Consider the following 25,353-nt stretch of genomic DNA (forward strand, 5'->3'; position numbering starts at 1 on the left):
TCCTAGGAGACTTGAACAAAAGTGAGAACCGATGACATTGCCTCAACCGTAACCTCTTGCATCTACTAGGAACATAGAAGATAATGATTGCAAGAGAGACAGACATTATAGCCTCAACATGAGTGTCTGGAGGGAGCAAGCTCACCACCAGCTCTGGTCCTTTGTAGGATTAGGACCAAGGGTCACCTGTGAAGTGACCAGACCCACCAGCTCTTGTCTCGCTTCCTGGAGTTAGGGGCAGACTTTTCAGGACACAGCAACTCTTCTGGTTAAGTGTTCACACCATGAACCCAGCACATGAAGCCAATTAGTATAACACACATCCTTACCTGTAGGAGGAGACTTGGGACTGTGCCATTAGTGCTAGAGGCGGTGCTAACCACACCCACTTTGGGCGTGACTAGAGAGAGACAGGGCGGTGAACTACACCACTAGCCAGGCCCACTACTAGGCGTGGCTAGAGGTGTGTATGGAGGTTCTTATAAAAAACTGTGCCGGCAGAATGGTGCTCTCTCTTTTCCGCTTCCGGTTCAGTAGCAGAAAGCTACTTGACTCGTCTGGGTTGCCCGTTTTCTCATGTAAGTAATTTCTACAATAAACAGTTACTTATACCCTCAACAAATGTGCTATTTATGGTTACAGCAACACTTACCTAGCTTCTTGGTCCTCGGTAGCCGTTGTCAGTGCACCAGACAACAGTGCAGAGCAGAGGGCTTCTGATCCAATCAGACCTTCATACCCTGTCACCAACCTTCATGTCCTGTCACCAGGACACCTTCGGCTCCTAGAAACCAGAGTCTACGCTGTAATCCGGAGGCTGCAGACTCCACCTGAGTGAGGTTAGCAACTTATCACCCAAAACATTGCCCTCTGCATCCATCCACACCATCGCCAAAAAAAAGGGGTGGGGGATCCCCTCTGTGAGGCTGAGTCACGCCTGCTGTGTGCACACATCCCTTTTTTCATTCGTCAGCAAACACGTTCTTCCCGTGTACGGGTCCCCGTGAAGAGGGCTGCGATGAGCATGGCAGAACATGCCTTCCTCTCACCCACGCCAGCCCTTTCAGGTGTGAAGCCAGCAGCGGGTGTGGCTGGATCATGCCGTAGCCCTGGCCATTTGTGCTGTTTTTCATAGAACCAACACTGCAAAACATGAACGCGCCTTGGTACTCTTTAGCGGTCAGACAATGTTGAAGGACTGTGGAGTCAGAGCCTTCTCCACTCTCGCAGGCTCCACGACCTCAGCCTGGCTTGGAAGCTGGGCAGTGTCGCCTACAGTTTTCTGTGTACGGACAGTGACAGGACTTAGCCCTTTGCTGGTGGTGTGATACCTTAGCATACAGAAGGCCTAGGTGCATGAAGACCAGTGCTCACAGCATCTGCTATTAGCTCAAGGAGTGGATCACACAAACCTACACCCATAGCGCATGAGGCAGGTAAGAGGAAGATGGCCATACCCCCCCAGATAAACAATTAAATGCAAAACCGGGTCAAAGTTAGGAGACCCCATGGCTTGGATAGCTCGGGCATCTCCAAGCAGACAGATGAGTAAGCAGTGAGTCCAAGCAGGTGTGTTGGCAAGAGAAGAGTGCAGTAGCCCAGGGTGAGGGGACCTGGGCCCTGCTGAGACAGCTTCAAGAAAAACTCACTGGGCTCAGAATCAAGGAAGGGGCAGGAGGCAGGGGCAGGACAGGGCATCCCTTCCAGCATGTGCCTGGGCATCCCGGGAGCCAGAAGGGACCACTTAGAGTACATCAGGGAGTAGAATGTGACAGAGCGATGGGTGGGAGCAACCTTGGAGGGACCTGAGGCGTGAAAAGAACTCAGCTCAACTTAAGGCGGAAGGTTCCAGAGGGCTACCCCTTTCTAGATTGAATGAGTGTCAGGCTGGGGCACCAAAGAGAAATGCCCTAACCCTGGTTCTGAACCCAGCCAGATTTTACCAAAATCTGCCTAGGGCCTTCCAAATCACCTCCTTGGAAAATGTGACTGACATACATCAGGCCACGCTGTAGGTCAGGTGTGTGATATTGGCCGATGAGGACCGGCCATGTATTCTGACTACAGATGAGGCAAGGGGAACTGTTTTTAGCAAGGAACATGACATTCAGAGTCTTTCACATTCGTCTCAAGTTCTAGCATAGTGGGTGAATGGAGATTGCTGGCCCAGAGAGCCAGAAGCTGAAGTGCGTGTGGCTGATGCAGGGTGCTCACCGCCCCCCCCCAGAAGGCCCTGATCTGGGTGGCAATTCCATATAAGGGTGACACAGTTGGTAAAGCCTCATTAATATATTCCCTGTAGACTGCAAGTGCTGATACCATGCCAACAGTAAACAGAGCAGGGATGTCCAGAGGTGAAACGAGAGCCCTCCTCATAATGAGCAGACTGATGGAGGCCGTGGAGTCCCGGCATGCGTTTGTGAAAGACGCTCCAAGATCCCCATCAGCAACAGGCGTCTCGTGGAGAAAAGCCCAGCCCAGAACTACAGTGTGCGAACTGCACCAGTTAACAAGTTCACTCCAGGAATTCACTTCTGCAGGGAAATTTGGGAAGCAGGTGCGGCAATGAACCTAGGAGAGCCGCAGAGTCGATGGCTGTTGTCTGAGTCTCCAACGAGACAGATGCCCAGAAGTTGAAACAACTTAACTCTGGCAGTCATGCCTGACATCAGCTGTTGTGAGAAATTCTCTCTTTTTTTAGTCTCACACAGCCATCTTAGATAGCCCAGGCTGGCCTCTTCTATCTCACTAGGGAAGCCAAGAGAAACTCTGTGCTTCTGATGAATTCCAAGTGCTGGGTTAGAGGCATGAACCACCACGGCCCAGTTGAATAGTCTCTCAAGAAAGGATGAAAACTGTCTTGTTGAAATCTAAGGACTCCCAAGGGTATGGGGGTGAGAAAATACCAGGAGCAGAATATTTGCTTTGGCTAAATTCAGGATGGCCCTGCTGGACTTGAAGCAAGCTTGTCAGCACACAGGGGCAGGGTGTAGCCCAGACTTCCATCCCTCGGGTAGTGGGGGCCATCCTGAGCCCTCATGGGCATGTCTTTTTCTTTCCCAGTAAGCAAGGCTGTGGGTCCGCACCCCCAGCATGGGAAAACCTGCCGAAAATACTTACTGTATGTATTTCAAAGAAGCTCAGCTGTTTGGGGGGAAATGTCATGTTCAGTTGAAACAGATCTTCAGATGACAAGGGACCCAGGTGATTCCCATATTGTGAAATAGTCCTTTTGTACACTGTGTTGCTCTCATTGGTTTAATAAAGAGCTACGTGGTCAATAGCTGGGTGAGAAGAGGCTAGGCAGGACTCACAGACTGGGAGAGAGCACTGGGATGAAGAAGGGGGGCGTCTCCAGGAGATGTGGGGAGAAGCAAGATGAACGCAACATGTTAAAGAAAGGTGCCGGCCACGTGGCAGAAACACGGGTTAATCTAATGTAGACGAGAAACACGGGTTAGTCTAATGTAGAGGAGAAGCATGGGTTAATCTAATGTAGACGAGAAACACAGGTTAATCTAATGTAGACACGGGTTAATCTAATGTAGACAAGAAACACGGGTTAGTCTAATGTAGACGAGAAACATGGGTTAATCTAATGTAGATGAGAAACACGGGTTAGTCTAATGCAGATAAGAAGCATGGGTTAATCTAATGTAGACGAGAAACACGGGTTAATCTAATGTAGAGGAGAAGCATGGGTTAATCTAATGTAGACGAGAAACACAGGTTAATCTAATGTAGACACGGGTTAATCTAATGTAGACAAGAAACACGGGTTAGTCTAATGTAGACGAGAAACACGGGTTAATCTAATGTAGATGAGAAATACGGGTAAGTCTAATGCAGATAAGAAGCACGGGTTAATCTAATGTAGACGAGAAACACGGGTTAATCTAATGCAGATAAGAAATACTGGTTAATCTAAGTTGTAAGAACTAGTTACTGACGCCAGGCGTTGGTGGCACACGTCTTTAATCCCAGCACTCAGGAGGCAGAGGCAGGTGGATCTCTGTGAGTTCGAGACAAGCCTCCAAAACAATACAAACAAATCCTGTCTCAAAACAAACAAACAAAAACAAAAAATAATTAGTTACTAACAAGCCTCAGCTGTGGACCGAGCATTTATGATTAGTACTAAGTCTCTGTGTGGTTAATTGGGAGCTGACTAGCAGGACCAAATATTCCGCCTTTTCCCTTTCTTTAGCCCTGGTCAGCAAATACTCAAATCCTATGAAGCAGTTGGGCAAAGCAGAGCTTCGGGAACAAGGCAGTGGCCAGGACTCATCCATCCAAGTGAGCACCATGCTTGTGGGCTCACACTGCCTCTCAGAATGATGGGGGACAAGGTCACACCCCCTCCTCTTTCTCAGCGCCCCCCCCTTTCTGCCGAAACATCCCTGCCCACAGCTCTCTCCTCCATAGGGACAGCATTAATATTTAGGAGGTTTTTACACACTCTCCCCCGCCCTAACCCCATGTATCTGGCTTCAGATCTTTTCCTGGCCACAGAGGCCTGCTAGCTTCTGTGGGAAATGTGGAGTGGGGGTCATGATACACCTCTAGAGTAAGTCTCCTCTCTGGCAGAAATCAAAGACTGGTGGGTGGCCACTCCAACTTCAGCGCCACCCACGGGATCATTTGCGGATGCCTCACAAGGGCTCTCCAGTGTCCTAGGGTGTGAGCTGGCAGTCATTGGCTTCTGCCAGGCTACCACAGATTGCTATATCACCCAGCGTCCTCAGGTACGAGCACCTGCCATCCACCCACTATCTCAAAGGAGGGCTCCGCAATGATGGATATTTCTGAAATCAGCATGGAGTCAGGCTTGATCTTCACATCAGGTATCAATCACTCACTTCCAGCATCCTCTCCTTTGAAATAGAAATGGAAGGGAGGGAGGGAGGGGTGAAGGAAGGCAGGGAGGGAGGGAGGTGGGAGGGAGGGAAGAAGGAAGGAGAATAGGAAGGAAGGAGGGAGGGAGGGAGGGAGGGAAGGCAGGCAGGCAGGCAGGTAGGCTCCAGAATAGGAACAAAGTTCTATCATGATATGCTCCCCAGGGCATCCGCGCAGCCAGGTGCCTGGCAGACTGTCGTGTGCTGTGTGCAGTGTCCTGTTGGGTACCGTGTCTTCATGTTGTTTCTCTGTCGGAAGCCCCCATGGAACCACCTGCGGCATCTAGGCTCCTCCCTGTAGCCTTCAGTCACCTCCTCTTCCTGTCACAGTTCTTCACCCGCCAGGGGCACTGAGGGACGTGTGGATTAGACTGGGAGGGAATGAGAAGTCACAGGGTGAGCTTCCACACCAAACGGGAACAAAGCTGGCAGCCAGCGTGACAGCGTGTTCTCCTGGAAGAGTGAGCTCTACTCAGATTCCTGGAGCAATTAGCAACAAGCGTGTACTGATTTTATGAAGGCACGAGCCCATTTTATTTGCGTAACATCTTTGAGATTGAGAGCATCAATAGAGGGGCCACTTGTTGCTGTACTGCATGGATAGAATCTCACGCTTCCCTTCAAAACTCACAGGTCGAAGGTTATGAAAGAAACACAAGCAAAAAGCTTGAGCGTGCGGCACACGGGTGAACTTGAATTACTTCCGAGGGACCAGAGGATTTATAATGTGAAGTATAATGAGGCAAGTAATGACCTCAAAGAGATGGTTAACCATGCAGTTGTGTTTCCAGAAGATTCCAGGATCAGTCATTAGAAGGGCAGACAGGAAGAAGCATAAAGAAAGTGGATAAAAGATGTTTTTCTTAACTGAAAGTGAAGGATAAGGATGAGCATCCAGCACTCACTGCAACGTCGCACGAGTGATTTGAACTTGATGACACCGTGCCTGACTTTTCATTACGTAGGTCCTTGGGCTCGCAAAGCAAGCCCTTTAACTGAGTAAGCTACCTCCCAAGCTCTTCTATGAAGGTTAATTTTGTGTGTCAGTTTAAGCACACTGGAAGGTGCCCAGGCCAGCAGTCAATCATTTGCTCTTACTGGATTCGTGAGGGTATGATTGACACCAGCGTTGGTGAACTGAGGAGCAAAGGCATGCCCCTGTGACGAGTGAGCATGCAACCCACTGAAGACCCCAGCACAGCAAGAGGCAGAGAATGTGAAGCCCACTGTCCACTCTCTGGGTGCGTTTTCCTGCCTTTGGCACTCCTGGAACCTACACCATTAACCCCTGATCCTCAGATCTCCACACCGTACACTGGGCTCTCTGGCCTCCAGTTTCCATAAGACAGACGATAGCACCTGCCAGGTCCTGTGACTGGGTGAGATCATGGCTTTATAACAGTAGTTCTCAACCTGTGGGTGGCGACCCCTGGGATTGAACAATACTTTCCCAGGAGTCAAATATCCCATATTCTGCGAATCAGAGTGCTTTCATTACGATTCACGACAGTAACAACATTGTAGTCATGAAGTAGCAACAAAATAATTTTACAGTTGGGGTTCACCAGATGAGGAACTGTATTAAAGGGTCACAGCCTTAGGAACCCTGAGAACCACTGCCTTATAATAAACCTACTCCTAAAGAGAGAGTCAGAGACAGAGACAAGATGGCGCTCCCTCTGGCTGTGTTTCGCTGACCTGTCTGCACTTTGGTATGATTGGAGCCCAGTGGCAGAGCCTCACTCTAGATTGCAGCATGGCTTCCCCACCGTTCCGCCACTCTCCAATAAGACAGCGATCCTCGCCGTGACAGTTTCTAGTGAGTTCTGTGACAAAGGGCCTTGGGCTAGATGGCTTCAGCATTGAAAGTCTCTGCCCTTAGAGTTCTGGAGGCCAGATGTGTGAGGTCAGAGAGTCAGCTGGGCCACACCCCTTCTGAGGACACTAGGGGAAGATCTGACTGGCCTGTTTCCCACCTTTCAGCTTCTGGGGTACCACAGAAGATGCAGATAGAGTCTCTACCTCAGAGAGTGGCCTCATGTGGAAGTAGCTACTCACAGAGGACTAAGCTCAGCTGAGATCGTTAGGGTGGCCCCTTCCCCAAACTTTGTTTTCCTGTGTGTTTATATGAGGGTGAAATTGGACACAGGCACAGGGACAACACACATGTATAAGTTCATCTACATCTTTTGGGGTGCACAACCTCAGCTACTAAGACACATAAGGTGATATGGGGACAGAAAAAGCTCAGGATGGCTGCTCAGACCCTTCCTTAGGGGATAGCCTTACATCCAGGAGACAGTCGTTGTAGAATTTTATTTTGAGGTATGTGGTGTTTGTTTACGATGTGGAACATTTAATGATGCAAACATGTGCTGCATTGGTTAACTCTATAAAGCTGTGTTACTTTGCCTGTCCAAAACATGTGATTGGTCTAGTAAAGAGCCGAACAGCAAATAGCAAGGCGGGAGAAAGGACAGACAAGGTTGGCAGGCAGAGAGAATAAGTAGAAGGGGGAAAAAGAGAGAAAGAAGTAGATAAAAGAGCGAGAAAGAGGAGGAGAGGAAGACTCCAGGGACCAGCCACCCAGCTACACCGCAAGCAATGGAATAAGAAGTAAAGATGGATATACAGACTAGAGAAAGATAGAAGCCCAGAGGCAAAAGGTAGATGGGGAAAATTAGGAAAAGCTGGCTAGAAATAAGCTAAGCTAAGGCCAGGTATTCATAAGACTAAGGCTTCCTGCGTACACCCTCCTACACTGTTAGAATACCGGGAAGCAGCTCAGTGTCCTGGCTCTTGCTACCCTCCGTAAATGTACACACTATCATATGTGTGTCTGTATGTATTCACACCTACCGCCTATCTGTCATCTATTACTCATTTTTATCTATTTATTATCTGCCACTTGTCTATCATCTATTTATTACCCATCTGTCATTATCCATTATCTATGTTGACAGACACCCGGGAACAGACCCTGGAGTTTTCACCTCTGACGTTTTGAAAGAAGAAAATGTGGGAGGAATGTCATGTCCGGAAACTAAATTAAATAGTTATTTAAAGTAATATCCATTAACATACCACCTACAAGCACATAGTTCAATGATTTAGGCCAAGTGGATTCATATGCCCATGAACACAAAACAAATGCCCATCTAAATATAACAACTGAAAGTTGAACTATGCACCAAAGCCAAGCAAACCCCAAGACAGTCACTATTTTTTGGTCATGTCCCTGCTATAGCAAGCAGACACCGTATTGTGCAGCTTATTGCCAACAATACCCCTCCCCAGAATTTAATTCTACACACTTGAATGGACACATTCAAATCATACCACGGGATCAAATCCAAGTCAAGATAAACTCGTTAACTCTAATTTTGTTAACTAAATTCGCAAAAAACCAATTCATGAAAAGACAATGGTGTCTGAGTAGAATTGTCATTGCTTCACTCACTATGATTATTTGGGCAATGTTTTCTATTACAGAAATGGATAGGGATAAAGACAGATGGTAAGAGGATGATGGATAGATGATAGATAGATAGATAATAAATAGATATAGGTGATAGATATAGATAGATAATAAATAGATATAGGTGATAGATATAGATAGATAATAAAGATATAGGTGATAGATATAGATAGATAATAAAGATATAGGTGATAGATATAAATATAAATATACAGATAATAATGACAGATGAGTAATAGAGAGATAGGTGATAAATGACAGGTAATGAATACGTATAATAGATGATAGGTGATAGATATAAATACATAAAGACACATATAGACATGCATATGACTGATCTAGATAGGTATAGATATGGAGAGATGTATAGGTAAGTAGAAATGAATATATAGAGATGGTTGATACATAGATACAAGTACACATAATAGATATATCAATATATACATAGTGAGGAGAGATTATTGATGGATGTATGGGTATATGCATAATATCTGGATATATGAAATATAGACATAATAGACAGCAGGTTCAAGGATACCTACATACCTAGAGATAGACAGACGATAGATATAGACAGTCATAAATAGGTTTTTTCAGGATTCTTTAAAACAAAGATATATTATGATTGAGTACACATAATGGCAAATTGTGCTTTGTGGCAGTAGTTGCTAGTGAGGAACACTGTCTTCGGGCTCCAGGCAAGTCTACACAGAGGCTGAGATACTTTGGTGCCGTCAGCCTCCTACACAGCCTCCGCTTATGTCTGCTGGGCTTGTCACTGTCAGTGGCAGGGGAGACCCCTGGGATTTAGAGTGAGGTCCCCTGCATCTTCACACCACATCCCAGAAGATGATACAAGAAGAAAGTGGGTTACTTTTGCCTGCTCCCCCCTCTTAGAAACCAGCCACATGTGATAAAGTCATGTGAGCACTTAAGAGATCTTCAGCCTTGCCTAGCTATCCCTCTGACTGTACTGGACTATACCATACTGTACTGTTCTATAGAGCTCCTGGGGCGTGGAACCTGCCACCTCAGCTTCCCATGCAGAGGGGATCACCGGCCTGCCCCTCCATGCCTTCATGATGGAAGCATCCATCACGCATAGAACACGTGTCTCGGGGGCTCTCTGGGAAATGGAGTGAGGAGCGGTTGTGAATGAAATGAGATCAGGGAGCCGGGAGAGTTTGCACTGCACACACTAGTTTTAAAGCTGGGGACAGGAGGAGACAGGGATGGTGTGGAAGACTCGGAGAGAAGGCTCAGGAGGACTGGGGGGGGGCACTTGAGGATGCTGGTGACTCTTCGGAGCCTCGAGAACCCCCTACACTTCCATGTCCCACCCTCCGCTGCCATCAGCGGGAAGCCAACCACACGCCCCCAGTTTCTTGGAGAACACGCTAATGAGGGACCCCGTTTTAAGCGGTGCTAATTTAGGAGGCTCCCCAGTCCTTGACAAGATCGCTGTGCTTCAAGGGGGTCCTGAAAGGACCAAAGACGAAGACACACAACCCGTCATGAAACGTCATACGGTAGTGAACAATGGAAACGAGGATCAACAGCAGGTGCACCTTAGTCTCCCCCCTACCCACACTCTGCGTTCTGTCTGCCAGGATGAGAGGAGAGAGGGCCCTCCCCTTGCATGACCAAAACCCAGCAGGCGTTTAAGTTCTGCTGAGCTTTCCCCCACTTGCTGGCTAGCAATGCAGAAATGCCCTCCGGGTATCTCTCTCAAAGCCTGCGAACTCCAAGCATTGCAGAGTTGAGAGCCTGCCTTCATCAAAATCTCCTTACAGAGGGACAGACGGGCTTGCATGGGCTTCCTGTTGTAGTCCATCAAGAAGGGAAGACGGGCAGGAACCTGGAGGCAGGAGCCCATGCAGGGACCGTGGAGGGACGTTGCTTACCGGCGTGTCCCTCGTGGTTTGCTCTACCTACTTTCTTATGCAACCATGACCACCTGCTCTCAGTGGGCTGGGCTTCCCACATCAATCACAAGTCAAGGAAAGCGCCCACTCAGGCTTGCATGTGGGCTAAATCTGATGGAGGCATCTTTCCAATTGAGGTTCCCTCTCCCCCAGATGACTCTGCTTTGTGTAAAATCAACAGAAAAATAATAGTTACCACCACAGGATGGGGTGGTGGGATGTAAGAATCCCATCAGCCAAACACAAGGTCCCCTTCTAGCTCTGCTATACGCACGGAGTTTGAGCAAGTCCAATGGGATTCTCCTGGATAGCCAACAGAAGGCAATAGAAGCATAGAGAACACAATGGACACCTCTGCCTGGGTCTCTCGTGATACGGTAGAGCTTCCTCAGCTATCCCGATTCCTCCTCCTTGTCTCTCTCCTCCCCTCCCTTCCCAGATCCTCTTTTCCTCCCCTTCCCTCCCAACCCCATCCTCTACTGCTCTGTTGCTGTGATACAACATTGACCAAAATGACTTAGGGGAGAACGACTTTCTTTATTGTTTGGTTTTGGTTTTGGTTTTGTTTAGCTTGCAGGTTGCAGTCTATCTTTGAGGGAAGCCAAGGCAGGAACTGGAGCAGGGACCATGGGGAAGCCGTGGGGAAGGGGATCATCGTTGGTTTGTGGCTCACCTGACCTTTTTTCTTACACAGCTCAGTGCCTCCTGCCTAGGGGTAGCTGGGACTTCCCACATCAATCACACTGAAGAAAATGCCGCAAAGACTTGCCTACAGGCAATCGGAAGGGGACAACCCAGTTGAGAATCTGTCTTCCTGGGCATGTGAGGTTTGTGTTGACAAGAGCCAAAACACCAACTCTCTCTCTCCCCCCTTTCTCCTCACTCTTCTCTCTCTCTCTCCCTTTCTCCCCACTCTTCTCTCTCTTCCCCCTTTCTCCTCACTCTTCTCTCCCTCTCTCTCCCTTTCTCCTCACTCTTCTCTCTCTCCCCTCCCTTTCTCCCTACTCTTCTCCCCTCTACAATAGTCCTCCTTGCCACTCACACTGGACCCTCAGACCCTTCCTATGGATGGACACAGGAATTAAGGTCATTTCCACAACCCATGCTTCCATTATTGCACACCTAAAGAATTGAGAAGAAATCCTTAGTGTTCAAAACCGTCAGAAAGTTCAGAAGTGACTGAGGTGTGTGCCAGCCACCGTGCAAACAAGAAGCAGATGTTAGTTAAGTGGGTATTAACTCAGGCATTACTGCTACTGTCTGAATCTGAAATGCACCCCTCACCACCCCCCCACACACCACACAAGCTCCTGTTTGAGGCACTTGTCCCCAAGGTTGTGTTTAAGGCACTGGTCCCTGGGTGGTGGCAAATGTTTGGGGGAGGCTGTGGAACCTGCCTGACAGTGGATAGAAGCTGGTACTAGGTGGAGCACTAGAAATAGGCTGTGTAGGGTTTATAGGTGGCTCCTCGTTCCCATCATGCACTCTACTTCCTGGGCAGCACTGGTGGGAACTGTCTCCATCACATGCTGCTTCTGCGGAGAACTAAGCTGCCCGACCATGAAGGCCTGAAACCCCCGAGATCAAAACAAACTTCCCCCGCCTGGAGTTATTTCTGTCAGGCCGTCTGGCCACAGCAATAAGCAGATGACCAGCAAGGATGCGAGATGTTTATTGTATTAAATGTACTTAGACAGGGCTGGTCGGCATCACAGTGGGGTTGAATCTTCATTCCTGTTAAATATTCAAACTGTTTTGTCCAGCGGAAAGTTACTGAATAAAAGATGAACTAAGGACCCGGGCACGCATGAAGGAGTCAAACAAATCGCATGAAACATGCGTCTATCAACACACTGGGTAGGGAGTAGATGCTACGCTGATGTCATTAGCGGGAAGGCTGACAGAAAGAAACATCTCCATCGACCTATCCAGGTGGTGGACTCGGAAGTGAAGACTCCCTGTGTCATTTTCTAAACTCTTGAGAGTCATCTTCCATATCTTCTAAATCTGCATATTCTTTAATGAGATCCCACAGAACCCTTGAGATAGACAAGAAATAAACGCAATGTATTAGGAAAATATATATATATACACAGCGTCTTCAGGCTAACAATACCGAGCAGACGCCACACCTTCTAGTACACCCATTAGCCAGGGTGGAGAAGCAGCCTCCCAGCAGGGGCTGTGCAACCCTCACTGTCCCTTGCTGACTTGCAGGGTGACGTAGGGAGCTGAGAGCCATCCAGGCCATCACCACACATTCGTCTACCACGTCGAGAGGGAAAGTGAGGCCTCTGTCCTCTGTCCTTCTCTAGAGCTGCAGGCCATGTTGGGACCTGATGCTGGCCAGCGAGCTGTGTGAGGATGTCCCTGAAAAGGGCCATCTTTCTACACCAGACAAAATAAATGAGGAAGCCTCAGAGAGACAGCGGCTGCCTGTTGGTCCTTTGCCTTGGAGCACAGGCCTAAAAACGGGCACCCCGTGGGACCCCATGAAGGAACCCGCTTGCATAGAAAGTGAAGGAAGCAGGAAGGCGCTACTGAGCCCAAGCCACGGTGCGCACACGGAGGTCAGAGGACAGATTGTGGGGGTCAGTCCTCTTCTGCCACGTAGGGATCAGGACCAAACTCAGGTTAATCAGCCTTAGGGACAAGGCAAATGATTACATTTGCCCTCTGAGCCCCCTCACTATGCCCCGTTTACTTTTTAAATTGAAATTTTAGATGTGCATAGGATTTCTTTTTAAGTTTTCATTACCGTTAAAAATCCCTGTAATTTGAGCAAAGAGTGCCACCCAAAGCCACAGGCTACCCACATATTCCTGGTCTCTACCCCTGAGAATTTACCCCAATCCGTTAGCGTCTTCTAATGGAACTGTTCGTATATTGGTAGAGAAAAATGTACGTGTTGGTGTCTAGATCTTCAACCGGTCACACAAGACAATGCATGAGTGTTGGCGGTCAGCACTCAAGAGGGCTGTGGAAGCCTGAATGATATCACGAGAGCTCTTTCTAGCACAGTGCCTCTGGCATAGGGCTGGGGAGATGTCTCATGGGCAAAGCACATGCCATGCCAATGTAAGGACCAGAGTTCACATCCCCAGAACCCACGCAAGTGCCGCATGGGCACGGACACAACCCGCCTGTCAACCCAACACTCAGAAGGTGGAGGAGACAGGGTCCCTGGGGTAAGCTGCCTAACGAGGCTAATCATATCAGTGAGCTCTGGGTTCAAATGAGAGGCTCTGCCTCCATGAGTAAGATGGGGAGTAAATGAGAAAGAAATCCCCACGTTTACCTGGGGCCTCCACGCGTGCACATCCACACCTGCACACGTGCGTGCCCGCGGATCTGTAAAAGCACACTCGTGCGCCCGTGCACGCACGCACGCACACACACACACACACACACACACACACACACACGCGCGCGCGCGCATATGTTAGAATACGGTAACAATGCTTACTGCCTCTCTTCATTGCCGATCTTACTCGTTTTTATGAGCTGCTTGACTTGGTTTTCGACAGCCTGCAGGGATTTGAAAATCCTTCGGTCACCTAGAGCACCACAATCTTGGCCGTGCATAAGGACAACTAGATGGAGTCAGAGTTGGCAGCTCTGCCGGGTGGAGACAGTGCTCTAGCCACACCATGTGCCGCCACTCAGAGGCACACACAGCCCGGGGGTGTGGAACTATGATCTAAGTGGCCATTGTCCACCTGTGTTGGGAGTGCCCCACTCCTTGTCACCAGCCGTGCCGTTTATTGTTCTGAATGGCAAGGTGTGTGGGTAAGTTAGAGAAGCAGTTATCGCGGGAACTCTGCATCGCCACAATGCAGGGTGTTTTCACTAAGGGGCCTGCTTACGAGAGTCCAGCTCCAAGCTGAGGGTCTGCACAGCCAGACGCAGCTAATGTGGCAGAAAGCTACTCCACACAAAGAAAGCGAGGTGTGTGTGTGTGTGTGTGTGTGTGTGTGTGTGTGTGTGTGTGTCTGATGACACAGGCAAGCAGACACTTCAGGAAGTGTTTCTATAGATAAACACCGGTTCGCATATTAAAAAGACATCTTACTTTTATTTTCTTCCTTAAGATTCTGTTTGTTGTTTCCAATTTTATAGCTTCATTCTGAAAGCAAATGATTTCAAAGGGAATCTTTTTTTAAAAAAAAGACATGGCAAAGACTTTCTATTTATGAAATTAAAAAAGCATCAGGAGACTGGCGTGGTCGTAAATTTAAGCATGCTCGGTATCGCTTCGTTTTAAAATAGACATTTACTCTGGCCAGGGAAGAGGGTAGACAAACCACAGATCTTCACGTCTCCCAATGCACCTCCAAATCCAACCCCCCCAAGTCTCATCCCCCTCTCTGTCACAGACCATTTGTAGCAACCTCCTCTCCTTCCTCCACACACCACCCTGCTCGCCTTCAGAGGCTCACACAGACCTTCCTCTACTCTAGACGCCCATAATTTCCAGCTCACAACCACATTTATTCCTTGGGAATACAACACCTCTTCCAGCCTGCCTCTGTAAGCACCCGCACATACAGCACATGTGTGAAGGGCACACGAGCTTGATCTTCCAGGCGGCTACACTGAGCAGTTACAGGAGCAGAGGGATAGCACTGGGTTTGGATGAGAACGTACATGCCCACCCATGGTTTGGAGCAACACCACCCTTCTGTGCACTTCGTAATTCTTATTCTGCATTAAAATAAATAAATAAATAAATAAATAAATAAATAAATAAAACCTGCTAAAATGCATGGAACTAGCCACAAGAGGCCCTGTTAGGTCACATCTCACACGAGCTGTGAGCAGTGTCTGCACACGCCACGCTCTCACCGGCCCCATGGACTCAATGTCACCTTTGTTCTTGTTTTACCTTAGCCTCCGCTGCTCTGTGTAGCCGCAGACACCTTTTGAAGTGAAAATGTATTTCAGACTAAGCTTCATTAGATTTTTTTTACCCTGTCACGGGATCAAATTGTTTTGAGGGCATCTTTAAGCAAAGCAAATGTTAACTATTTGCACAGATAATTCACGTACCTCTACACTTTTAATCCCATTCTCGGTGATATCTGACACCCTCGAATGCACCAATGTCTCCTTAATGTGCTTTTCGAGCACTTTAATTTCGTCCCATTTTTCTAGGATCTCACATCTCCTCTTCTCAACCTTCTCAATCAGGGTGAGTTTGTCCTCTTCATTTCTGCTTCTGGCAGAAGATTCTGGAAGTGGTTTTGAAAGTGGTTACTGTGGTTTAGTACCTCAACAGTGTTGTGTGCAATGGTGTCACATAAGTTATAATGATAGTGTAACTATATAAATATAGATAGATATATCATATAACTGTAGTATAACTCAAACATATTAATAGAAAGTAACCGCTCCAAGGAAATGGGGTATTCTTCTCCATGTAGTCATGTACTCTGTAAGTACTGGTGGATGCCTAGGTTTGCAGATTCCGGGATAGTTGTGAATGATGGCCAGACCCTCTCCCAAGTTAGCTTTCTCATTGCACACACTGGTAAGAAACTACATGAAAATGATGGGGGGGGGGACAGCACCCTGGGGAGACCCGTATGAATGAACCCCACACAGTTTGGTTCGGGGTTAAGGAGAGTCTTCCAAGGACTGCAGAACTTGAGGATGAAGCGTGAACAGGAACTATGTAGGCACATGGCGAGGGAGAAAAAGGAGGTGGATCGAGACACCCAGGGAAGATACTAGAAAGGGCAGAGGTAGCTCTCTGGAAGGCACTCACCCGATTTTTCCTTTGCAGATTGCAACAACAGCCTCTCTGCCTCCAGTTCATTCCTGAGTCTAAAAATCAGCAGGAAAGCAGTCATGAAACAGCCTGCCTTGCTTGGACCGTGTTGCTTCTGTCCATTTTATAACATAAGCCGTGTGTGTGTATGCGAGCATGTGTGTGTGTGTGTGTGTGTGTGTGTGTGTGAAAGCGCATGTGTGTGAGCGTGTGTGCATGTGTGCATGCGTACATGTGTACATGTGTGTGTGCATGTGTGCGTGCATGCGTGAGTGTGGAAACACTTGTGTAAGCCAGAGTGAATTGCTGTAACACACACACCTGTGGAGGTCCTGGGGTGAATGGCAAACATCCTCCCCAGTCACTCTCCGCCCTATCCTTTGAGACAGGGCCTCTCACTTGAACCGGAAGCTGAGCACTTGGCTTATCAAGCTAGCCAGCTTCCCTGGGGGACCCTGTGTCTCCACCCCCACAGGTTGTGCCATCTCTGTTCTGTTGTTCTGAATTTCCTATTCTGGACGTTAGCTGTGTGAGTTGGATCTCATTTGTGTATCTGCCATTTCTACCAGCTTTCCCGCTTGCCTCAAATCCCAGCCCCTGACTGCTTTTCTGCTTTTCCCCGCCATGTGTCTCGTGTTGTCACTCAAATACCGTTCTTTCTCGGTCACGTTAACAGTCCGGTTTCACCCTGTAATCTACTTTTTTAACTCTGTCAACTATTTCCTTAGTTAGTTGTGTCGTATTTGTTCGCTGCTGTGGTTGTTGTCCGAGTTCTGTGCATAGCTTTTGTATTTCAGCCTTGAGACTATTGTCCTGTCTTGAAGCACATGCCCGAGAACATCTAATTGAGCTTAGAAGTCTGTTTTACACCTCTTTCCCTTCCAATTATTGTCCACACGACCATGTCCTCATCATTGCCATCACCACAGTCATTGTCCCCACCATAACCATTACTTTCGTTACATGATCCTCATCTTCACTCTCATGATCACCATCGTCACCGTCACCATCATCATTACAATATCACCATCATCATCATCTCACCCTCATCATTACAGTAATCATCACCATCATCATCATCTCCATCCTCATAGTCACCATCATCATCTCCATCGTTATCACCACCATCATCATCATCATTTCCATCATTATCACCACCATCATCGCCATCATCACTATACTCCTTCCTCATAATCATTGTCATCATCACTGTCATCCTCCTCCTCCTCCTCCCCTGCGTCACCACCATCATCCCTGCCACCACCACGGCCAGGACTCTGCATCTATCAGGTGCACTGTGTTCCTGTGCTTGGTGGAGGCATCCTCCTTTTCCCACGGCGAGTTTATTTGGCTCTCAGCCTTCTGGCCCCACCCTTCTCCTCCAGGATGCCTTCAACTCTGTTCTCACAAAGTACTGAAGTAGGGAGATGGACAGTGGAGAGTGGTGGTGTGCCTGTTTTCATTTGTTTTTTTAACTTTGGATACTTCTGCCTCGAGGCAGAATCATCAGACCTTTACTCTTTTCCAGGTCCTCCTTACCCTGCAACCTCCTGGGACCATATCATTGGGGACAGCTAGAAACAACGTACTCGGGTCATCACATGGCCCACACGTAGTGTGGACCCACAGGGACTACTGCAGTGACTCCTCAGTCAGTGTGACCCCCTGAGCATGGCAATAATTATCCACAGCCAACCCTCCATGTCCTCGGGGAGGGCAGGAGCTTATGGTAGCCATGGTGTGAAAGAACTTTGGACCAAACTTACAGTGAGAGACAATAGCTTTCTCTCTACTAATGCTGATAGCAAATTCAATTTTTTTTTTTTTGCTTCTGAGGACTTTTTTGTTGTGTTGGTTCAGAATTGCTACCGTCTATAGCGTTTTATATGTTAATCCTTACAAATGGCAGGCTCTGCCCAATGGTGACTTCACTCTGTACAACTGTGCAACACAGTTCTGCCTGAGGCCCTAACAACAGAAGCTGTGAGGGGTCCTGATGGCGCCTGGCGCATGAGAGGCGACTAGCAAGGTCAACAGGTCCAAACGCCTGGGCGCTGGAAGGTATGTAAGTTTGTATCTATTGCTAAACAAAGGAGTCTGTTTTTCCTTTCACCCGGCTTCCGAAGTCTGCATCACTGACTTGGTGGCCTCCTTCTCACCCCCGTTCCCCCCAAGGGAGCCCTTAGGACCCTGCAACTCATCACGGTCTTGTCATGTTAAGTATGGATGGAAACTTCACCAGAATCACGCAGCTGCTGCCTTACCTGTCATTGTGCTGCAGGGCGGCCAGGGCAGCCTGCTCCAGCTTCTTCAGCTGCTCCTTGGCTTGGTCAACGTCTGTGCTGTGCACAGGGCTCTTCTCCAACCCCTTGACTTCAGCCAGGAGCCGCTGCCAGGAACAAGGCACACAAAGGGTAAGGTGGTCAGAGAGTGCAGGGTTCTCTGGTCATCACTCACATATGGCCCAGGTGTCCTGGGGTAAAGTGTGAATTCCAACACAGTGAGTGCATGGGGGCTGGAGGGAGGGGGCAGATAACTGCAAAGTTCCAGATAAATAGTTCAAGGTTTTATCTTCCTATGCATTCTTAAGAATGGCAGGGTCTGCCATGGTTTCCTCGCGGAGCTGGGTTTGGGAAACAAAGAATAAAGGGCTAGGTGCATCATTATCAACTGTTTCGAGTATATGATAGGATAAATCGTAAATCTTTACGTGGACATAAAGACAGTGGGGCTCATGTTGGATGACAAAGGCCTTCACCCCATTAGATGGTCATCTGGGCTTCAGGAATTTCAGGAAAGACAGAGAGCCCTGGAAGCCTGCCAGTTCCCTCATTTGGGGTTTGATCGAGGTGTGGGCATGTATTTTCCTTTTCTGCTTCACCTCAGAGTAAGAAACAGAGTGACTGCAGGCACTGCTTTTACTTGCAAATGCTGACTTGATTGATTGATTGATTGATTGATTGATTGATTGATTACTGACTGAATCTTTATGTGTATGGGTGTTTTGCCTGCTTGTATGTTGTTTCATTACATGCATGTCTAACGCCTGTGGAGGTCAGAACAGGGTGTTAGATCCCTTGGCACTGGAGTCACAAATGGTTGTGAACCACCAGGTAGGTGCTGGGTACCAAAACTGAATCCTCTTCAAGAGTAGCTAGTGCTCCTAACTGCAGAGCAACCTCTCCAGACCCTCAAAACTTAGTATTACTTAGTATGGAAAGTCTCAGAACAAAGAATGCAGTGACCACAGGTGGTATTTTATTAAGATCTAATTTAGAACTGGCTTTGTATGCTATAGGATATATATATATATATATATATATATATATATGTGTGTGTGTGTGTGTGCATGTATGTGTGTGTACATAAATACTTAAGTGTCATATACATATATATATAAAGAAATTGCATTTTCTATTCACAACATAATTACTAATCTCAAGGTGACAGATTTTTGGAGCTTTTGGAGCTGTCTGTCAGTCCCATGGGTCATTTCTTACTAAAACAGTGCATGTCACCCCACTGATCCTGTAGAGGCTCGTGGGAAAGCTCTCCTCAGCTCCACAAAGAGACAGTGATCTGTGTTGTGGCCTGGGTACACCTGCTGTGACAAACCACCCACTCAGGGTAACAACAGGATGCTATTTTCTGATAATCACTGCAGTACCATTTATGTCCGTAGCCACATGTGGTGGCTTGTGGTTAGGGAATGACGCTGTCCTGTGTTAATATACAGGAAAGATCGTCACCCTTATACCTTAGCTTGATATAAAGATCACCCCTTTTAAAAATCACCAGCTATTTTTCATGGCAGAGTGTAGACGGAGTTTCTATCCCACCTGGTCCCGCAGCCATTTAGCCCCAAATAAACACACTGATGCGTTTATATTAATTATAAACTGTTTGGCCGGTGGCTCAGGCTTTTTATTGGCTAGCTCTCTCTTAATTATTAACCCATCTCTACTAATCTGAGTATCTCCACATGGTCTCATCTTACCAGAGAATGCCTGGACATCTTGCTCCCTCAACAGCTACTTGGTGTCTCTCTGATGGCCTCTCTCCAGGTCCTCTCCCCAGAATTCTCCTTGTCTGGTAGCCACGCCTACACGACTGCCTGACTACTGGGCAATCAGTGTTCTATTCATCCCCCAATTAAGAGAAAAATATATACAGAAGGACGTTCCCCTGTCAACAGAGGAGCAAACGGGGCGTCCCAGGTTGAGAGTGTCCTACCACTCCTGAAACAGGAAGCCGTGCGCGTACGGACTCACTCTGTACCCTTCATGGTGGCTAGTACCTTGTACTGCGCTGTGGGCTGCGAGTCCAGCAAGGCCGCCATGTAGAGTTCATATTCATCCTGGGCAAAACAAAAACAATGTCACCAGACACCGGGTATAAGGGCTTGTGTATGGGGGTGGGGGGATGGGGTGCATGAATGTGTTCATACACGTTCCCAGGCATTCCGCCTACACACACAACGGTCAGAGTTGACGTCAGGAATCTTCTATCACTGCGTATCTTGTGCGTGCTCACTGATTGGCTGGACCTGTTGACGTCAGGAATCTTCTTCTATCACTGCGTACCTTGTGCGTGCTCACTGATTGGCTGGACCTGCTGGCCAGCCAGACTTTAAGTGGGTGCTAGGGACTGACACTGATGTCCTGTAAACCCTTTGCCCACAGAGCTACGCCAGCCCCAAGGATTATTGGGTTTTTTTGCATGCATGCATGCATGCATAAACCCCTTAGGTATTAAGGATGTCAGCCAAAACCACTTCAGACAGGAAGTGTATAAACTGCTCCAGCAAGGTGCTAAAACAGACACGCGCACAAATTTGTAACATTGAATTGCATTGAGTCCTAGTTTGACTACCAGCTACTGATCACTTCAAGACGCCGTGGGAAAATGTCTTGACACGCATCCGGCACTACTGTCTGCCATGTGTAGTTCCGAGACCTGCTGAAGGGGTGGTAGCGAGGGCCCTGGGAGACTAGCAGCACATGCCATCGTGACGCACCCCTGGTCCTTAGGGAAATCAGAGCACAGCGCAGGCTTTGTGTTCGGTTGAGACGAGAACTGTGTCCCTCTACAGTATTTGAACACATGGGCCTGAGTTGGTGGTACCCTGAGGAAGGTTATGGAGCCTGTAGTTGGTGACGCCTTGCTGAGGGGAGTGAGCCACTGAAGGCAGGCTTTAAGTATGGATAGCCTGGTCCTACTTCTCTCTGCTTCCTGTGATGAAAATGTGATTATCCAGCTTCCTGTGTCTGCCATATGTTTTCCCTGCCTGTTGCTATGACTCCCCACCGTGATGGATTCTATCCCTCTGGGACCACGGGCTAAAATACTTTCTTCCCTATCAAGCTTGCGGTTTGGGCGTGTTCTCACAGCAACAGAGGATTAACACAGACTAAATTTAAGCAACTTGATTTCCCATAACTTCTCAGTGCCTGGTTCTGAAAGTGTGTGTGTCATGTTATTCTGAACTCGGAATTGGGACACCGGGGTGGGAAGTCACATGTCTAACGCAGCATGTTAACCCTGCCTGCTTCACACGGCTCACATGGCTGACAGGAAGCAGGGTCCCTTGAGTCTCTGACGGGTGACTCCCTCTTTGGAACAGGGACTGTGTCGGTGCTGTGAGGCCCGAGGTCTCTCACGTAGTCAGCGTCGCGTGTGTGTAGTTCTCACCCATTCTGAGGTGGGACGTGTGTCTTTACCTTAATCTCTTTCAGGAGATCCCCAAAAATCAACGAGCTGTTGCAAATGTCCTCAAAGATTTCCCCAAAGACCTGCAGCCTGTTGAACTGCTGAGAGCTGCAGGTGCATATCTTCTTGAGCTCCTAGAAGTGAGACACAGAGTCAGCCCCCGAAGGGGCTGGGATCCCCACGTTCCTCTCAGAACAGCTGGTCCTTCTTGGGGGGATCAGTTGGAAAAAGCAACCCAGATGCCGGGCTCTGCAGACCAGGGAGCGAACCAGGGAGCCTCTGCCTGCCTTCCGCAGTTCTAAGAGCCTGGCCACTCCTGTGGGTTTGCTCCTGTCTCATTTCCTTGGTCCACCCCTGCCTCCTGCACTCAGGAGCTCATCCTCTGACCCCAACCCCCCCCCACACGCACACACTGAAACCCTTCACTTTCTCACAGTATCCTGGGGGCTCCGGCTCTCTGACACACAGATGGCTCTTTTCTCCGCTCTCCTGAATTCACTGCTCACAGTGTGCTGCCCTAGTCAGTAATGCTCCCTCTCAGTCCACACACCATAGACCCCACCACTGCTAACCCAGTGGCATCTGTGTCATCTCTCTTCCATCATTGCTCTCGGCCCGGCTCCCCCCACTGCATCTTCTACAGGAGGTAAAGGTGGACATTTTTGTTTTTGGTTTTGGTATCTTGGACACAGTATTTCCGAAGCTGAATATTGCCGATCACGAATCCACCCGCATCTTATCCCTGTCAAATGTCACCTTCTTTCCCCATCACCACAATCCTTATCCCCCATGCTGGGTTATCAGGGAAGGGGAGGCGCCAGCAACTTGGCTGCGTTCTTCCCGGACAAGTCACTGAGGTTACCTCAGGTTGACTCTGGGACCACGGGGGGGGGGGTGTCTGACCTTCAGCCCCATGGCTGAGAGCATCACACCATTCCCCTCACCTCCTCCAGCTTTTTCTCGTGGCTGACAGCCACCTTGCTCCCCGTGAAGTCGTTCTTCAGGACGTGGTCTTTCCCTAACACTTCTTCTTGGAACTTCAGGAACTTCCTGTATCTGTCGGTTTTCGTTATACCAGCCAAGTAGGAGCTGACGTACCGGTACACGTCCCTGCCTTGGGCAGACGCGGAGCACTGGCGGCTGGACGCCGCCTCTGGGTATTTGAGCACCTTCATCTCGGGCAGCCTGAGCTCCTCCTTCCTGTGTCTTTCCAGAGAAAGCACGGGTCTTTCCCTTAGGTCCTCCTCGTCGTCCTCCTGCGGGAACTTCTCCGAGCCCTCTTTGAGGCGGCGTGGGTTCAGATACCTGTACAGCCGAGTGTTGTGTGTGTCGTCGGGACGCAGAGCTGTGTTGACTGTGAAGTAAGTCCATGCGTCTTTCATCTCCTCCGCTGTCTGTCTGACTCTGGGCTCAGAGGGTGTGAAAACCCGGGTTCGCTCCCTCGGCGTGTTTGCATTGCGCCAGTGCTGGGCCACGGTCTGGTTTGGCCGGTAAAGCTTGTTGGGGTTCAGGTACCCAGAGGTGTAGACATAGACATCATCCCTGTGGACATTCTGGAGTCGGGTCAGGAGCTCCCTCAGGTTGCAGAGGGTCTTCACTCCGTGTGTCTCGCAGTGCTCCCATTTCAGGTAAACTGCTCAGGAGAGAAAACGCAACTGTGAGCCCCACCACCCCCTGCGGCCCCTCCCCCATCCCTGCATCCCCCCCACCCCCGCCCCTGCACCCTTGGCAAAGCAGCCCTGCGGCGTGCCTGTCCTGGAAAAGAGGGGTCTTCAAAGAGGACAAGAAAATAGCCCCCAGCTCCATCCTTGTAAGTCAAACACACCTGTGGTCGACTCAGACGTACCTGAGGATTAACATGAGTGGGCGCACCCCCAGGTGCTCTTAGAGGCATAGAACTCACAACCCCTCAAGGGCAACGTGCTGGATGGTTTTAATTGTCAGTGTGATGGCATAGAGTCACCTGTGAAGGGTGTCTCAAGAAGGGTTAGTCCGGATGGGGTTGACTTTGAGGGCATATCCATCCCAGGTTGTTTTCATGACCTTAACTGATACGAGAAAAAAACCAGCCCACTACTAGTCAATAGACTCACAGGATGCTGAGCTGTCTTGGGACCTTGGGACATGGAATCATCACCACAGCCCCTCCTTTCTTCAGACCTGGGAGCGATTCCTAGAGCCACACTAGACACTTAAGAGGCACTGGCCTTCTCAAAATTCTGTCCCTTTAAGGGATGTGGTCACACCCAGATCCCAGCTACCCTAGCATAGCCCAGGATGCAAACAATCCCTACTTTCTCCTTCGTTGAGTGGTAACAGATACTTCTAGGAGTGGGATTTTTAAGACTTTATCCAGTGCTCCAAAGAAATACCATGATAAAATGTCAGTGTGGCTTTCAAAACGGATAGCCCTGCATTTTGTCAAAAGCTTGACCACAAAAAGTAGGGAGGACACCAGCTGTGAAAAGGGGGAGAGGGAGGGTACACGGTGCTACTGAGCCGTCCTTCTGTTGGTGTCCAGAAAAGACTCAAAGGTCACCAAAGGCACCAGTGGGTGCTTTCTGCTTAGCACAGTGGTAACTCAACCTTCCTAATGCTGTGACTGAGAGACCCCAACTCAACATTTTTAGACCCCTAGCCACTAGCCCATCACAGAGTGACTTGTCCTTCTGCCCTCTCCTGAGAAACCGGTGACCTCAAGACGAACTTAAAAGATAACCCTCCCTGATCCAGGAACTAGCTCACCACATTCCTGCTCAATGTTTAACTGTACAATGTCCAAAGAATGCTTGCTTGAGATAACCTATAACCTTCTCATTAAGACATGAGCTATCATTTAACTTCTCATCCTTTATGACATTTGCCTAACTCCCTGATTCGGTTTTTCCCTTTAAAAACTCCTGACTGCAGCTACTGGGGATCGATCTCCTCTGCCCCTGCAAGGGTCATGAGCTCGGCCCCAGTGCATTGGTTCCCCAAATAAACCTTGTGTGCTTACATCAAGAATGGTCTCTCTTGAATTATTGGGGCATCAGCTCATCCCGAGACTTGAGTGAGGGTCTCCCCATACTGGGGGTCCTGCATGACCCTGAATACAGCTCCTCATGTTGTGGTGATTCCCCCCAAACATAAAATTATTTTTGTTGCTACGCCATAACTGTAATTTTTCTACTGTTATGAATTGTAATGTAAATATCTGACAGGCAGATGGTCTTAGGCGACCCCTGTAAGAAGGTTGTTCACCCCCCAAAGGGGTCTGGACCCACGGGTTGGCATGTGTCGTACCCAACCTTCCATGGCAGTTGACAAATCCAAATGCCATTCTCTCTGCCAGGATCTCTCACTGCCTACCCCATGTTGTGTTCTGCCTGTCTGTCGATTGTCACCAGCCTCCTAACTAAAGATGACAGCTAACCATCTGCTCCCCCCACCACCTCTGCCCAGCTCCAAAAGACGCAGGCATTTAAACGGCCCCTAGGGAGGTGAGGCTCCCTCACAAATGATCCGAAAGCAAACAGCTCTGAGGGAAAAACAAGAAGGCTTTTTGAAAGTTCATCAGTGAGGAAAATACAGCAT

The 25,353-nt window shown here is 48.7% G+C and overlaps 1 protein-coding gene across 19 annotated transcripts in view; it reads right to left on the minus strand.

The window, feature by feature from the left end:
• The window catches only part of CUNH6orf118 (chromosome unknown C6orf118 homolog), a 174,639-nt gene that overhangs the window by 147,619 nt on the left and 1,667 nt on the right, over positions 1–25,353 (minus strand). For 13 of the 19 annotated variants that reach the window (XR_005869442.1, XR_005869437.1, XR_005869443.1 and 10 more), the window contains exons 2-8: positions 22,722–23,410; positions 21,789–21,911; positions 20,366–20,425; positions 18,333–18,457; positions 16,066–16,124; positions 15,348–15,529; positions 653–5,266 (exon numbers count right to left, since the gene is read on the minus strand). Coding sequence is in view for 3 of the 19 variants with exons in the window: in XM_021234681.2 (XP_021090340.2) it covers positions 12,262–12,337; positions 13,765–13,826; positions 14,371–14,424; positions 15,348–15,529; positions 16,066–16,124; positions 18,333–18,457; positions 20,366–20,425; positions 21,789–21,911; positions 22,722–23,410 (1,430 nt within the window). In the remaining 16 variants the exon portion in view is untranslated. Of the gene's footprint in view, positions 1–652; positions 5,267–11,954; positions 12,338–13,764; positions 13,827–14,370; positions 14,425–15,347; positions 15,530–16,065; positions 16,125–18,332; positions 18,458–20,365; positions 20,426–21,788; positions 21,912–22,721; positions 23,411–25,353 lie in introns of those variants that run through there. The other 6 variants (XR_005869441.1, XM_021234681.2, XR_005869436.1 and 3 more) reach the window with 6 other exon arrangements.

The sequence above is a fragment of the Mesocricetus auratus genome, unplaced genomic scaffold (assembly GCF_017639785.1).
Source record: "Mesocricetus auratus isolate SY011 unplaced genomic scaffold, BCM_Maur_2.0 Super-Scaffold_100018, whole genome shotgun sequence".
Classification (NCBI taxonomy): Eukaryota; Metazoa; Chordata; class Mammalia; order Rodentia; family Cricetidae; genus Mesocricetus; species Mesocricetus auratus.